General features: G+C 56.7%; 2 protein-coding genes across 4 annotated transcripts in view; one reads left to right on the forward strand and one right to left on the reverse strand.

Annotated features, from left to right (window-relative positions):
• PSMC5 (proteasome 26S subunit, ATPase 5) overlaps positions 1–3158 on the forward strand; it is a 4822-nt gene extending 1664 nt beyond the window's left edge. The window contains exons 3-12 of the mRNA XM_007104528.3: positions 703–772; positions 1051–1148; positions 1318–1374; positions 1455–1685; positions 1973–2099; positions 2185–2375; positions 2476–2574; positions 2654–2764; positions 2857–2943; positions 3055–3158. Of these exons, the coding sequence (XP_007104590.1) occupies positions 703–772; positions 1051–1148; positions 1318–1374; positions 1455–1685; positions 1973–2099; positions 2185–2375; positions 2476–2574; positions 2654–2764; positions 2857–2943; positions 3055–3108 (1125 nt within the window). The 3' untranslated portion in view covers positions 3109–3158. The remainder of the gene's footprint in view (positions 1–702; positions 773–1050; positions 1149–1317; positions 1375–1454; positions 1686–1972; positions 2100–2184; positions 2376–2475; positions 2575–2653; positions 2765–2856; positions 2944–3054) is intronic.
• A 60-nt stretch (positions 3159–3218) lies between these two features.
• Positions 3219–14213, reverse strand: SMARCD2 (SWI/SNF related BAF chromatin remodeling complex subunit D2). Of its 3 annotated transcripts, none has more exons than XM_024130330.3 (14): positions 13684–14213; positions 8033–8217; positions 7790–7832; positions 7511–7633; positions 6640–6750; positions 6443–6487; positions 5934–6029; positions 5690–5791; positions 5375–5536; positions 5112–5209; positions 4801–4936; positions 4523–4645; positions 4287–4388; positions 3219–4161 (listed from the first exon to the last, which is right to left on the reverse strand). In XM_024130330.3, exons 1-14 carry the CDS (start codon positions 13897–13899, stop codon positions 4108–4110), a joined length of 1596 nt encoding a protein of 531 aa, XP_023986098.1. In that variant the 5' UTR covers positions 13900–14213; the 3' UTR covers positions 3219–4107. The 3 variants fall into 3 exon arrangements, with proteins under 3 accessions (XP_023986098.1, XP_028354827.1, XP_028354828.1); XM_028499026.2 differs by lacking the exon at positions 13684–14213 and adding an exon at positions 10106–10178; XM_028499027.2 differs by lacking the exon at positions 13684–14213 and adding an exon at positions 9052–9204.
• Positions 14214–15289: the final 1076 nt, after the last annotated feature.

A 15289-nucleotide genomic window follows, 5' to 3' on the forward strand; every position in this document is an offset into this window, starting at 1 on the left:
TCTCATTGCGGTGGCTTCTCTTGTTGCGGAGCACGGGCTTCAGTAGTTGTGGCTCGCAGGCCCTAGAGCGCAGGCTCAGTAGTTGTGGCGCACAGGCTTAGTTGCTCCGTGGCATGTGGGATCCTCCCGGAGGAGGGCTCGAACCTGTGTCCCCTGCATTGGCAGGCGGATTCTTAACCACCGCGCCACCAAGGAAGTCCGGTTTGTCATTTTTGAAACGCATTACGTGTGCTTTCATTTGTTCCTCACGTTAGTCCTGAAAAGAGGCAGGATAGGTGATGCTTGCAGTTTGATAACGTTGATCTAGACCTTTTACATAGCTTTCATTGGCTTTACCCAACTGTTAATTGCCAGCAATGGGGCTAGAACTTAGGCTTCTGGCTCCGAGGTCTTCCCACTCTACCATGTTACCAGTCTGCAAGAAACTGATTATGTGAGCCAGCTGTTAATTCTTCTCCACTACGGTTTGTTATTCCTGGACCAGTATTAGACAAGCAGCCTTTTTTTCCTGTGGTTGTCCTACACTCCAGAGGGGCTCTTGGAGGACAGGATAGGGTTGTTAGAATCATACTGGAGAATCTGAATGGAGAGTGCAGGTGCCTTGTGCTCCTTCCTCGCTTAGCTCATATCAGCCTATGAGGGTTTTCGGCCAAGATCTTAACCGCCTACCGTTTTCCACCCTTTGCTTCTTGTCCTCCACAGCTGATTGTGAATGATAAGAGCCAAAATCTCCGGAGGCTGCAGGCACAGAGGAATGAGCTTAATGCAAAAGGTGAGGGGGAAAGATGGGAAGGCTGTGTGTGGGCAGTTAGAAGTGAGTCTTCACATTGGTGCCTGTTGCTTTTCCCAGTCCAAGGCGATGCTCTGTTTACACGCACATCTCTCTCCTGAGCCCCATCATAATCTCCTTAAAGACATGACCTTTGCCTTTTTTTTTGAGGCCTTCCGTTCAAAACTTTACAGCGGTGCTTAGTTCATGCACGTTGAATCAAGTCATGGGTGGGGGACACCAAAGAATCTGGATGGCCATTGTGTCTGTTTCGCATCTAGTTCGCCTGTTGCGGGAAGAGCTACAGCTGCTGCAGGAACAGGGCTCCTACGTGGGGGAAGTAGTCCGGGCCATGGATAAGAAGAAAGTGTTGGTTAAGGTAAAGGCAACATGACCCCAGGGACCAGCCCGTTGCCCACTGCATTCCCATACCTTTGTGTGTAGTGAGGACACTGTTCTTACGTTACTGTTAAGACTCATGTGTCTTCCTGGGCGAGGTTGGTGATTTGGTGGCTGTCGGGGAAGGTCGTGAGCCATTGTTTCTCTAGGTACATCCTGAGGGCAAGTTTGTCGTAGACGTAGATAAGAACATCGACATCAATGATGTGAGTGCAGCTGGGGAGGTGGGAGGTGGGGGGGTCAGGTCTCACCACACCACTTCCTGAACCTCTCTCTCCTCACCCAGGTGACACCCAATTGCCGGGTGGCTCTCAGAAATGACAGCTACACTCTGCACAAGATTCTGCCCAACAAGGTAGACCCACTGGTGTCACTGATGATGGTGGAGAAGGTGCCAGATTCAACTTACGAGATGATTGGTGGGCTGGACAAGCAGATCAAGGAGATCAAAGAAGTGATTGAGCTGCCCGTTAAGCATCCTGAGCTCTTTGAAGCGCTGGGCATTGCGCAGCCCAAGGTGAGCAGGGCTTCTATGGGAGGACCGTGCTGCTACTGTACATCTCCTGCCCCAGGCTGGATGGACTGGAGCCTGCTTACGCTGGCCCTCCCCATGCTGAGGGGCTGGGGGAGAGATGCTGCCAGGCCACCGAAGTGGTTTGGTTATAAGCTCCAGAAGGGACCTTGACATTCATTTTTTATCTCTAGCATCTAATACGGGATCTAGCACAGTGCACACACTCGATAAGTGTTCATTGAATGAAACATGGAGGCCAGCTTTTTGCCCCGAGTCCTATTGTTCTCTAGGGAGTGCTGCTGTATGGACCCCCAGGCACTGGGAAGACACTGTTGGCCCGGGCTGTGGCTCATCATACAGACTGTACTTTCATTCGTGTCTCTGGCTCTGAATTGGTGCAGAAATTCATCGGGGAAGGTAACTGTGGCCAGAAACAAGAAAACTATAAGGCGGCGGGGGCTGGGGGGCCCATCAGCTTAACGCCAGCTTGGCCTCTGTGCAGGGGCAAGAATGGTGAGGGAACTGTTTGTCATGGCCCGAGAACACGCTCCATCTATCATCTTCATGGACGAAATCGACTCCATCGGCTCCTCCCGGCTGGAGGGAGGCTCCGGAGGGGACAGTGAAGTCCAGCGCACGATGCTGGAGCTGCTCAACCAGCTGGATGGCTTCGAGGCCACCAAGAACATCAAGGTGCAGTGGGGTCGGCTGTGGGAGGAGCCACGGGAAGGCCCCGGGTGAGGCTGCAGCCTCAGGACGGGCTTAGCTGACGCCACCTGCTCTGTCTACTCAGGTCATCATGGCGACTAACAGGATTGACATCCTGGACTCAGCGCTGCTCCGCCCAGGGCGCATTGACAGAAAAATTGAATTCCCTCCCCCCAACGAGGAGGTTTGTGATGGGCAGCGCTGGCAGCGGCTCTGGCTGTGAGGGCAGCCGTGGGCTCAGCCTTTTCCTCTCCCATCGCTAGGCTCGGCTGGACATCTTGAAGATCCATTCTCGGAAAATGAACCTGACCCGGGGGATCAACCTGAGAAAAATTGCTGAGCTCATGCCTGGAGCATCAGGGGCTGAAGTGAAGGTAATTGGAGGGCCCAAGGAAATGGGGGCAGCGGCAGGAAGCTCCAGGTTCCAGGGCACAGCCTCAGCACCTGTCTTCCTTTCCCTGCTCAGGGCGTGTGCACTGAAGCCGGCATGTACGCACTGCGGGAGCGGCGAGTCCACGTCACCCAGGAGGACTTCGAGATGGCAGTAGCCAAGGTATAGGCCTCCCTCTTTCCGCCTTTGCTGATGGTGGCTCTGGAGCAGTGGGGATGGGGCACGTGTTCACCCAGTCTCTAACTTAAATGCTCTCTCTCTCTCTCTCTCCAGGTCATGCAAAAGGACAGTGAGAAAAACATGTCCATCAAGAAGCTATGGAAGTGAGGCAGATGTCGTTTGTGTGGGTCCCTCAAATAAAGCTCTGCAGGACAAGACCTTGAGGACTTGAGTCTGTTAATGAGTGGCCGCACTGTTCAGTCACCAGGTCCGGGCACCACCAATAAACAAAAATTTATTTGGAAATTTCCAAACCTGCCAGAAGTGGCACTTGCCAAGCCCTAGGCCCACCCTCCTTACCAAGCTCCAAAGGGCAACAATAGTCCTCGCCATCTCTCCCCTGCACCTACCCCTGCCCACACGCACCCATGCCTCAGGCCACGCCAGAGAACTAGTGTGCCCTCCCTCTAGGAGGCGTTACCCCTGGGCCCAAGAGCTGGGTTGGCAGCCCTCTGGCCTCTCAGGAGATGATGGCGGCCAGAGCCGCTTGCATAGATTGAGAAAAGAAAATAAGGAAGGAGACACCAAGTAGGGCTCCCTAAAAAACCTCAGCTTACCCCTGTACAAAAAAAAGTGGCTCCCGCATAGAAAAACCTGCTCCACGAATAGTGCAAATACCCAAGAAAGGAAAAAAAACCAGCAGCAAGGCTGGGCTGGTAGGAATGGCAAAGAACTTTGGTTTGGAAAGGCTAGGAAGAGTGTGAGCTGTGCCCCTCTTCCTCGCCCAGCTCCCCAGAGCCAGCGCTGACACTCGCCCCAAGGGGGTCTGTAAACAAGCAAAGCCAGGGGCCTTGGGTTCTGAAAGGTCTCGGTTACCATGTCAAAGCACAGCCTCCAGGTCCTACTTGGGCCTGCCTGCAGGGGGCAGAGGAGGCCTCTGGCTGCGAATCCAATTAAAGCCAACGTGTAAGTAATAAGGCTTTGGGACCAAGCAACAAGGAATCCTATCACTACACTTACGAAACTAAAGCTGGGGAGCAGAGGGTGACAGGAGACACCCCTCCCCCCTCCTTATCCTACATGTCTGTGCCCCAGAGGGCGGTCCCCTTCCAGGCTGAGGACGGGGTGGCTCCAGGGCTGGGAAGAAAGGAAGGGATCCCTGAGCAGTTAGGTCAGGCGGATTCCCAGCACCTGTTCCAGTTCCTGCCTTCGCTGCTGCACCTGGAGGAGGGAGAGACGGGCGGCTCAGGCCTGTCTGCCCCCCGCGCTTGTGAGCGGCTCGCCCTCCCCTCTGGTGTGCAGTCCCGCTCAACCACAGGCGGGCAGACGGGGCGCAGCCACCTCACCTTGGCAAAGATGTGCCTCCCCACTGCTTCCTGGGCCCAGGGCTGGTGGTAGAAAGCAGCTCGTCTCTCCTCCTCAGGATTCCCAATCACATCAGTGATGATCTGCAAAGAGCCCGGAGGAAAGCTGAACATGATTCCCACCCCTGACCTGTCTGCCCCCGGAAGCGGAAGAACAGTGACGGGGGCGCAACCATCCAGAGCTTAACATGGGATCAACCTCAGCAAAAGGAGCACACCTTGAGGTCCCGGCGCTGGGAACGGAGCCATTCCTGGATGAAGTCCTGGGGGTCAGTGCTAAAACTGAGCATGAAATCCCTCTGGGTCTTCAGCTGGTTGATGGACTCAATGGTCTCATGGATCTGGGAAAAGGGGTACATGTGTCAGACTGGCTGTTTCCAGCCCTAACCCCAAAGGACTGGGATCCCATCCCAAGGTGCCACATGTATGGAAATGCCCGAGAGCCTGCCTGGCCTCACTGTGGGCCCCAGAGGAGGCTGTGCGGGTAGGGGCCCACCTTGACATCAAGAGAGGCGATCTCCTGCTGATTGGTGGTGGAGGCCAGAAAATTGCTCATCTGGGCCTTGAGCGGGTCATCCACCTCCACATCAATGTCGTAACAGGCTGTCTTCTTCTGGTCGTTAGGGTCCACGCTACACACGGCGCGGGGGAGGGAACGCGTGAGCACACGGCTCCACCCCACCCACCTGGGCCAAACTGCACACGCTCGGGGAGCAGGAAACCACACCTGCTGCTTCTCTCTGGCTTTAATTCAAGCCAGAGGTAAACTGCTCTCAGAGGAGCCTCCCTCCCCCTCTTCCCATTTACCTAATGACATGGTTGATGACAATGGGGTCTGGGTGCTGCAGCAACCCGGCCAGCTTCATGGGGATCTCAGAGAAACGGAGTCGGCCGCAGCTGAAGATCTAGAGGGCACCAGAGGGTTGGTGATGCCTTGGTGGGCACACGGGGAAGTGGACCATCCCAGAGGCAGTGTGAAGAACGCGGCTGAGAACGAGCCCAGTGGGGCTCTGGAGCCGTAGGCAAGACGGGGGCTGCGAGACTAGAGGGGGGACGGTGTCCCAGCTAACCTGGCGGAAGTACCGGTTGCAGTTGATGTACTCCCGCTCGTGGCCGTCCTGCAGCTGGTTGTGTTTGATGTAGAGCCACAGGGCCTGCATGATGGCAGCCCTCGTCTGTGTGTGCACCCCCAGCAGCCTCGCCAGTCGGGGGTCCAACTTGTACTGGGGAGGCTGGGATGGACAGAGGGGAGTCAGAGGAGGGGTTCTTGTGAAAAAAAAGCAGAATAGGACAGGGACAGGGACAGGCTTTACAATAGGGACCTGCCCCGATGCCCCAGAGGAGAGTCCCTGTGACCCCAAACATGGCCCCAGGGCACTTGTCACCTGGTGATCCAGCATGAGCAGGAGGGTGCACTTGACGTTGAGGTCTCCGGGCCGTTTCACCTGGAAGCCATCTGTCTCCTGGGTGGTGGGCATCCGGTGCCACTGGCAGGGGGGAGGGGAGCAGAGCTCATCACCAAGGGGGTGGGCATGAACATACACACCTGGCCCTGCAAGGGGACTAAGGCCTTTTCTCTGGCCACCTGGCACGTCACCCTGTGTTCCTGAACCCCAGGCCCACTCTCACCTCCACCAGGTGGTTGTCAGGCCCGTAGAGTTCCTTGTCCAGCTCAATGACGAGGCTCTTAAAGAATGAAGAAAACTTCCTCTTCTGTTTACTAGGCTGGGGATGCAAAGGGGTGTGAGATAGGGGTGCTGCTGAGTGCTCAAGCCTAAGCTATACTAAGCCCCAAACAGAGGAATATTGTTTCAGCCCTGAAGCTCCGGGTACTGAGGATTCTTGGGCCCTGAAGGAAGCCGGGAAAAGTGAGAGACTTGAGACAGGGAAGGGGCTCTATGCAGCCCCATTGTCAGCCAATTAGAAAGGGGCACCCCTTCCTCAGGACACTTTACTGCCATCTGCAGGAAGACTGTGGTAATAACCATACAAATCTCCCACCCTGTACTGGCTCGGAGCTGTGCAAAGCATGGACCGTGAGCAGTGCCCTCTCCCTCACGCAGGGCGTCCCCGGAAGTGCCCAAGCGTCCGGCCCACACAGGCCACCTCCCTTCCAGACACCTCCTTCCCCAACTCACATCATCCAGCAGTTTTCCCTCTACTCGGAGTTCCCAGGAAGCCACCTTGTCCCCTGAGGGGTTTCCCCCCGGGAGTCCCTGCGGTTCCTGCACTATCACCTTCTGCCTTGCTGGGACTGAACATATTAGAAATATAGATCTGCAGCTTTCATTTTTGCATCAGAGGCTTTTTGTACTCGGAGTTCCCAGGAAGCCACCTTGTCCCCTGCAGGGTTTCCCCCAGGGGTCCCTGCGGTTCCTGCACTATCACCTTCTGCCTTGCTGGGACTGAACGTATTAGAAATATAGATCCGCAGCTTTCGTTTTTGCTAAAGAGAGAAAGACGACCGGTTAGCTAGAGGGGGACCAGTGTGTTGGAAAACACTGCTACCCAATCTTCCCGTCTGAACTCATTCAACATCAATACAGAGCAGTGACTGTGGGCCAGGCCCCTGGTTAGGCACTGGGAATCAGGAGAGGAAATTTCAGTCCTGGCCTTCAAAGGACTCACAATTTCACAGGGGAGACAGATGCACTACCAAGAGTTCCAACACAGGGGGATCAGTGGTGTGACAGGTACATAGGGGGTGCTATCAGGCAAACCAGAAGCCTCTGGCTCGTATTTTAAATGAAACTCAAACACCCATGATGGTCCCAGAATATCATCTCCTAGAAAGCCTTCACCATTCAAGAGGCTGTTCTAGATAAAGCTTCTCTAGGGATGGGGAAGAAGACAGGAACTATCCTCATCCACCCTGTAGTTTTGCCTTTCAAACTTCTGACCACGATCTACAAGATTTGCATTTTAAATCATGATCCAGGATCTGCACACATAAATACATGAAATAAAAATGTCATTAAGTCCTTTACTACTGTGAAGAATTATTATAGTTTCTACTGTGTTATATTTCATTAAGAACGTGCTGGCCCCACCACACTAAATTGAGTTCATGCTCAATGGGCTGTATTCTACAATGTGAAAAATCCTGCTCTAGCCCATCACAGACCCTCGCTTGGCCCCTGGAAAACAAGGCCAGGGAGAGGCAGAGAAGCCTGGCAAGGCCCAGAAGTAGCCGGGGCTGCACACACCGTCAGAGGCTTTTTGATGGCCTCCTGGATCTCCATCCGCTTTCGAGCAATGGTCTGGTCCAGCTTCCGCTCAAAAGCCAAGAGATCCATGTACGCCTGAGACTCTGGGACAAGCTCCCGAATCTGGAGGAAGGGAGAAGGGGTTCATCAGCTTATTTCAGCTGCAGCTCTGGCTCCTTCCTCCATTTCTCCCTCACCCCAGGGTTTGGGGAGACTGACTCCACCCGCAGCCAACCAGCCCTTGGGTGAGCCTCCTAGGCCCCCTCCCAACATACTCACTCGCTGAGGTAGAACTTTATCTGCCATCTTCCTCCTCTTTAACCTGGGAGGACAGAAACCCACTTAAGAGGTCAATGGTCCAGCGTACCTCCCCCACCCGCCATCTACCTCTCCAGTCCCCAGGACCTTCCCCCAGGAGACCTGGGAGTCTTCCTCAATCATCGAAGCTCTTAGGACAGAAGGAAACGGTCTGTTACCACTGGAGCTGCACTAGATGCGGTGGGAGAAATAGGATGGTCTTACCCCCGGCGCTGGGCAGGCATCGGGGGCTGGGCCTGGGGCACAAGCAGGCGTTTTCGGAATGGGTCCATCATGGTGGGTGGCATGCCAGGTCGAAGTGGAGCAGCTGAGCCAAATGGGGAGCCGGCAGGGGGTCCCACCTGCAAGCCAGCCATGGGCATCCGGCTCCCGGGTGACATGCCAGGCCTCTGGGGGAAGTGAGCCAAAGGAGATGCACAGGTCAGCGGTGGGGCCCTGTGGGGCCCGTAACCCATCCCCTCCATCTCCCTGCTCAGCCAGGTCCAGCCCTGAGCAGCACACGGCAGAGCCCGCGGAGCCCGGGCAGGAGTGCCAAGAACAAAGGGGAGCAGGCGCCTGAGAGCAGAAGTGTAAACCACACCTGCCCCGCCCCCTTCAACCGCCCTGGCAGCCGTGCCAGCGAATGAGGCCTGCAGAGCCCAGGGGTGGGAGGAGAATCCTGCCTGCAGAGAGAAGAAGGGCCTGGGGGAGTTTTTCAGGGCCCATGGCCACTTCAAACCACCTTCCGGCCCTAGCACACTATGCCCCTGCTCCCTGGGACCAGCCAGCTTCAAGGCACTCCTGAGGCTCTCAGATGGCCCCACCAAGCATTCCCATCCTCTCCTTCCCCCAACTTGAGGGAGAAGCCTGGGGGCAGTATCGTAGCCAGGTGGCTGGGTGCAGTGTGATAGGAGCAGGTTGATGGGTCACAGCCGCAACACCCATCCCCTGTCGCCAGCCCGGTGGTGTGACTAAGAGGAGAAAGGCAGTCCAACAGGCTGGCGAGCCCCTCAGGCAGTGGAAGCCCAGGTGAGCAAGCTGCAGCAGGATGGCGTGGAGCCTGTCCCAGCTGGTGGGGGGGGCCTCTGGCAGAGTACAGAGACCATCTGGTCACCATATGGCCCCTACTCACAACCCACAACTGGACCCTTCTCTCACCTCCCCACTGCCCAGCCCCCAACCCCTACGCCAGAAGACCCCGAAGGGGAAGCCGTGGCTCCTGCGGGAGAGAGAGCAGCTGGCACCTGGCCTCTGCGCGTGGTCCACGCACCACCTGGTGGCTAGGGCTGGCTTGGCAATCCCAAGCTGGAGAAGGGAGATAAGATTATCCGGGGATGCAAGGATCGGAAGTCTTAGGACCAGCAGAGGAATCTGAATGAGAGGTGACTTCTTTAGAAGCCTGCAGAAGGATTTCCCACCGAGGTCAGTCTCCCCAGGATCTCTGTGGAGCCCCTCGGGGAGTAACCCCCGCCCCTTCCCCGAGGCTGCTGCCTGCAAGGCCTGTTTGGCAGCTCTGCCTCGTACACACTGTCCCTGGCAGCTTCACAGGGCTGGCCCCAGGGCCCAGATTATGCAACCGCCAGGACCAGCCAACCAAGCCAGGCTGGGTGGGGACTCACAGCAAATCAAAGGACCCCCGCCCCCACAGCACCGGGAGATTCCTGCTCCACCCTCTTCAACCAGCACTCAACCCATGTTCTCTCCAAGGAGGGTCAGATTCTTGACCAGATGCAGAGACGGACAGAAACATGACCCAGAGCGGGGCGGGAAGGGGAAAGGAGTGGGGCGTGAAGGAAGCGTTTGGGAGGATGGAGTTCAATGTGGGGGGCTCTGTCTGGGACCTCTGGAGTCCTGCCACAAGTCTCTCCTCATCAGGAAGGGAGTCATCGAAGCTGTTGAGAGGCAGACAGCCTGCTTCTCTGCCTTAATGAGCCACAGCTAGAGATGACAGAAAAAACTCAGGGTGGCCACAGCTGAGAGCCCAGCCCTACGCACCCTAGATTCGAGTTTTTCCCACCAGCGCCCGAGCTGAAGGGGAGGAACAAGTGAGGCGGGGGCCTGCAGAGTGGGAGCCGGGGCGTCTTCACTAGGGCGCCCACAAAACCTCCTGAGCAACACCCACCCCGCTGAGGCAGGTGCTCCCGGAACAGGAAGTCCCCAGACCAGGCGGCACAGGCAGGGCCTGGAAGAGGCCCCTCCCAGACGCTGCTCCAGACTCTTCCCGGGCAGGAGCCCCCAGCTCGGCCAGGGCCCCAGGCTTCTCCCGAGGGGGAAGGGGCCCAGGGAAAGGCTGCTTACAGTTCATGAAGTCCCAGCTCGGCCTGGCCAAGCTCCACACCTGGGCTCTGAAGCACCAGTAACTCCTCCTCTTCTAAAAAAACAACCCAAGGGTTAAAGAAAAGAACAGAGCCCCGAACGCTTGGGCTCCCTGAGCCCCTTCCTGCAGCAGGGCTAGCTAGGGAGGCCTGGCTCAGTGCCCTGGGCCTCAGGAGTGGGCAGTAACCTCCTCTCCCTCAGCCCGGCAGCAGCCCACGTCCTCAGCTGGACTCTGGCTCCACCACCGGGGACAGCAGGGGCGGGGGGCCAGGCCTGATGCTGCCGCCTCCAGAGAGCATGCTCGCCCGGCTCAGCGCCTGGGGCCCTGGGGCTCCTGGTGGCTGGGCCTAAGGACCGAGGAGAAGAGCGTATACCCCTGCATACATGGAAAATATCCCGAACTCTCCAGTGTGAACCCAGCACTCTGTGTTTTGGGGTTTTTTTTTTTTTGCATTTTTTGTCTTCTTTAAGCTCCCTGGTAGACTGTGACACTGTAAGAAGGTGGGTCAGCGCTTCCCCTCTATCAACAGGCTCCCCTGTTCGCCCCACGTGGGCCTGAGAGCCTTGCTGCTCCAGCTCACCTCAGGCACCCCAATAGAGAGGCGGCCCCGCTCCTCAGATCTCAAATCCCTTCTCCCGGAAGTCACATAACTGGACTTGGAAAGAGGCCAAGCAGGATTCTCCTCAAACTCAGCCAAAGTGAACTGCCCCCGCCCCCAGCATCTACCTCTACTGCTGGCCCCCCAACCCCGTCCCCGGGGAGAGGAGGAAGAGACCCTGAGCAGCTGGATGGCAAGCAGAGGCTCAGTGCCTTCCCCAAGGTCCCCACTCCTAGAAGCCTGGGGCTACCCAGCCAGCCAGCTCAGCCTTGCCACCGGCCCAAGGCCACTCCCTACAAATCACTGTGGAATCCATCCTCTCAGGGGCTTTCCCCAGGCCCCATCTCCCATGGGCTGCAAGCTGAGGAAACTAGAGAGGCTCCTATCGGGTCCTTAGATCCTTCCCAGGCCGTCCACAGGGAGGCTCCTCAGCTAACTCACCCAAGAGCCAGAATGACAGATGCAGGGATCCCTCAGGGACACCCTGGGCCCATGAATCCCTAGTGGGGAGAGCAAGATGGGAAAGATGAATCCCAGCTGGAGTCTCTGGACCAGATCTGTCCCTGTCAATACTCAGACCTTGGTTTTCTTTACAGGGAGGAGGGAGAATGAGGGCTAAGAGGGAAAAATCACTACCCCCAAATGAAGCATCTCTTTACAAAGGGAGAGCCCAGGGCTCCTGGGGGGATATGTGTACCCTACTCTATGATGATCCATTTGGGGAACCTCTACCTGGGCATGTGAGGTAGAGGAGACATGAGAATCTCCCAGCTGCCCTGAGAGATTAGCAAGAAGCGAGTGTCAAGTGTTGGGGCACACGGATTGGGATATGGCATTGTTAGAACCTAAAGACTAATTAAAAATGGGCTGGGACTTCCCCAGGCCGACGGCCCACAGGGAGGCTCCTCAGCTAACTCACCCAAGAGCCAGAATGACAGATGCAGGGATCCCTCAGGGACACCCTGGGCCCATGAATCCCTAGGGGGGAGAGCAAGATGGGAAAGATGAATCCCAGCTGGAGTCTCTGGACCAGATCTGTCCCTGTCAATACTCAGACCTTGGTTTTCTTTACAGGGAGGAGGGAGAATGAGGGCTAAGAGGGAAAAATCACTACCCCCAAATGAAGCATCTCTTTACAAAGGGAGAGCCCAGGGCTCCTGGGGGGATATGTGTACCCTACTCTATGATGATCCATTTGGGGAACCTCTACCTGGGCATGTGAGGTAGAGGAGACATGAGAATCTCCCAGCTGCCCTGAGAGATTAGCAAGAAGCGAGTGTCAAGTGTTGGGGCACACGGATTGGGATATGGCATTGTTAGAACCTAAAGACTAATTAAAAATGGGCTGGGACTTCCCTGGTGGCGCAGTGGTTGGGAATCCGCCTGCCAATGCAAGGGACACGGGTTCGAGCCCTGGTCCGGGAGGATCCCACATGCCGCGGGGCAACTAAGCCCGTGCACCACAACTACTGAGCCCACGTGCCACAACTATTGAAGCCTGCACTAGAGCCCACGCTCCGCAACAAGAGAAGCCAACGCAGTGAGAAGCCCGCGCAACGCAACGAAGAGTAGACCCCGCTCGCCACAACTAGAGAAAGCCTGAAAGCAGCAATGAAGACGCAACGCAGCCAAAAAAAAAAAAAAAAAAAAAAGTGGAGAGGGTGGCGGGAAAAAGGATGGGCGCAATTCCCAAGCATTCTGGGGGCGACCAGAAGCAATGAACTTGGGGACTGATAAGCCCCGCCCCCCCAGTGTCAGGCTGAGTTCCTCACACACTGACCCCAAGGACGGGAGTCTCTGCCTCTCAATGGCCTTTGAAGCTGCAACCCGAGAAGCCCCTCTGCAAAGCCAAAAAAGACAGAACCCTTTGAAGCTACTCTCTGCAGGATCCTCCAGCCGCAGACCAGCGGTGCTCAGTGGAGACTCTCTGCTCCTCCAGACTGATCAACTCCTGGACACTATGACACCAGGCAGAAAGCCATAAAGAAAGTCTGTCCAGAATGGGCTGCGCTTTCCTCCTTCCTCAGGCTTGTCCACCACCCTCTCTGGTCTAACCCAGAGTCATCCCTGTGTGAAGGGCCCTGGGCCTGACCCAGAAGTAGACTACCCCTGCACAGGCTGGAATCCCTTATCTTCCTCCTCCTTAGCAGCTGGGAGCCATCTCAGACACGCTAGAACTCTGCCAGTTCCCAAATAGAAAAAAAAAAAAAACAGAGCAGACTTGGAGTAGGACCAAGACCAATGCAGGGTAACCTGCTTTCTCAGTGAGGGTCCTTTTCAAAACTTTCTCATCACTTCCCAGGACCCCTTACCCGATATCTACACTAGACTTCTCATCCCACCCGCCCACAACTCACTAGCTCCAACAACACCTCCATCTCTCAGTTGCTCAGAATCCCTGTTCTAAGGAAGAACCCCGACCCTCCCAACTGCTTCAAACCTTAGCAGCTGGGAGCCATCTCAGACACGCTAGAACTCTGCCAGTTCCCAAATAGAAAAAAAAAAAAACAGAGCAGACTTGGAGTAGGACCAAGACCAATGCAGGGTAACCTGCTTTCTCAGTGAGGGTCCTTTTCAAAACTTTCTCATCACTTCCCAGGACCCCTTACCCGATATCTACACTAGACTTCTCATCCCACCCGCCCACAACTCACTAGCTCCAACAACACCTCCATCTCTCAGTTGCTCAGAATCCCTGTTCTAAGGAAGAACCCCGACCCTCCCAACTGCTTCAAACCCTACACCCCAGAGTCGCTCTTACCTTCTCCCCCAACTCCTCCACCACCACCTAGCCGAGCCCGAGGGTCCCTGGCCTTGCCCCCCACCGTGCCCCGTGAAATCCGCATGCAGAGCCCCTGTGCCGTCTGTCCAGGAGGCTGCCCCAGGGCCCTCACTCGAGGCCCCCTTCGCCCCCTGCCCCGGGCGTGCTAGCGGCGCCACCCGCCCATCCGCTCTCCTCACCTGGAACTGCGCCGCAGGGCCCGCGGGGCCCATGGGGCGGAAGGCGGCGGCCCCGGGGCCCCCCACGCCTCCAGCCGGCCCGGGCCCCCTGAGCGCCGGTCCAGGCAGCATGCCGGGTCCTGCTGGCGGAGGCGGAGCTCCCAGGGCCGCGGCAACGGCGCCGCCGCCAGGGCTCAGCGGGGGCAGCGGGAACCCGCCCGCGCCACGGCCCGACATAGCTCCGTCCCGTCCGGCGGCGTCTCGATCCGGATTCCGGGCTTCGCGCTGAGTTCGCTCCGCGCTCCGTGCTCCGGGACTTTCCGCTCTAAATTCCGGGTTCTAGGGTTTGTTGATCCGGATTCCGGGATTTCCTAATCCAAGTTCGCGAGTTCCTCACAAACCCAGTTTGGGGCAGGGCCGATCCTGATTCCGGTCCTGCCCGGGAAATTCCGGATCCGGGATGTGCTACGGGCCCGCTTGCGTCCCCCGGCCTCCGGAGGTTTGGCCGCCAGTGTCCAGTTACACAGAGAGGCGGTAACTCATCCCCTGCCCCGCCTAATCCAGCCCAGCACTAAGCCCCGCCTATACCCAGCCGCCCAGCGCGAGGATGCCTCCTCAAATCCCGCCCCTCGCGAGACCCGCCCCCAACAGCACCACCCCTAACCGCCGGCCCCCCCGGAGCCCCGCCCACACCCCTTGGGCCGGCCCTCCATCGGAGGGGCGGGGGCGGAAGCTGAGCACGGAAAAGCGGGGCGGGGTCAGAGGTCAAAGGTCAGGAGGGCTAATACAGTGAAAGAGTACCTGCTGCTTTCTCCCTCGTGCAGCCGACTCACTGGGGTACACGGCCACGCTCCCTGAAAATACTTCTATCAGACATCCTTTATACGTTTTCAGCATTAAAGACAACTTACAGCTGCTCTCTCCAGCAGAACAGCTGCCAACTTGACTTTCTTTAAAAGCCCATCCTGGGGACTTACCTGGGGGCGCAGTGGTTAAGAATCTGCCCGCCAATGCAGGGGACACGGGTTCGAGACCTGGTCCGGGAAGATCCCACATGCCGCGGAGAAACTAAGCCCGTGTGCCACAACTACTGAACCTGCGTTCTAGAGCCCTCACGCCACAACTGCTGAGCCCATGTGCCATAACTACTGAAGCCTGTGCACCTAGAGCCCGTGCTCCACAACGAGAAGCCACCGCAATGAGAAGCCCGTGCACCGCAGCAAAGAATAGCCCCTGCTCACTGCAATTAGAGAAAGCCTGCGCGCAGCAACGAAGACCCAACACAGCCAAAAAGAAAAAGAAAAAAGCCCATCCTGGTGGCTCAGAGCTGCCAAGGGACTTGGCTGCCCCAGACCTGATCCAGCTGTGTGAAGGGCTGAATTGGCCAAGCGCCGAGTTCTTATCGCATATTTTGAATGTGCCTCTGCCTCACATTAAGGAAGTCTAGTACTTTACTCCACAGAAAATGTTTCTAGGCAAAGGAATTTTGCATTATGAGAAGCCTCCCTGAGTTAAATAAGATCCTTCTCCAGGATTTATAGCACTTTTCAAAAATTCAGTAACTTTTCAGAAATCAGCCCTGTGTCAGAGGTACTCAGAATAAAGTGCTTCAGCTGTGCCAGGTGTT

The sequence above is a fragment of the Physeter macrocephalus genome, chromosome 14 (genome assembly GCF_002837175.3).
Source record: "Physeter macrocephalus isolate SW-GA chromosome 14, ASM283717v5, whole genome shotgun sequence".
Taxonomy (NCBI): domain Eukaryota; kingdom Metazoa; phylum Chordata; class Mammalia; order Artiodactyla; family Physeteridae; genus Physeter; species Physeter macrocephalus.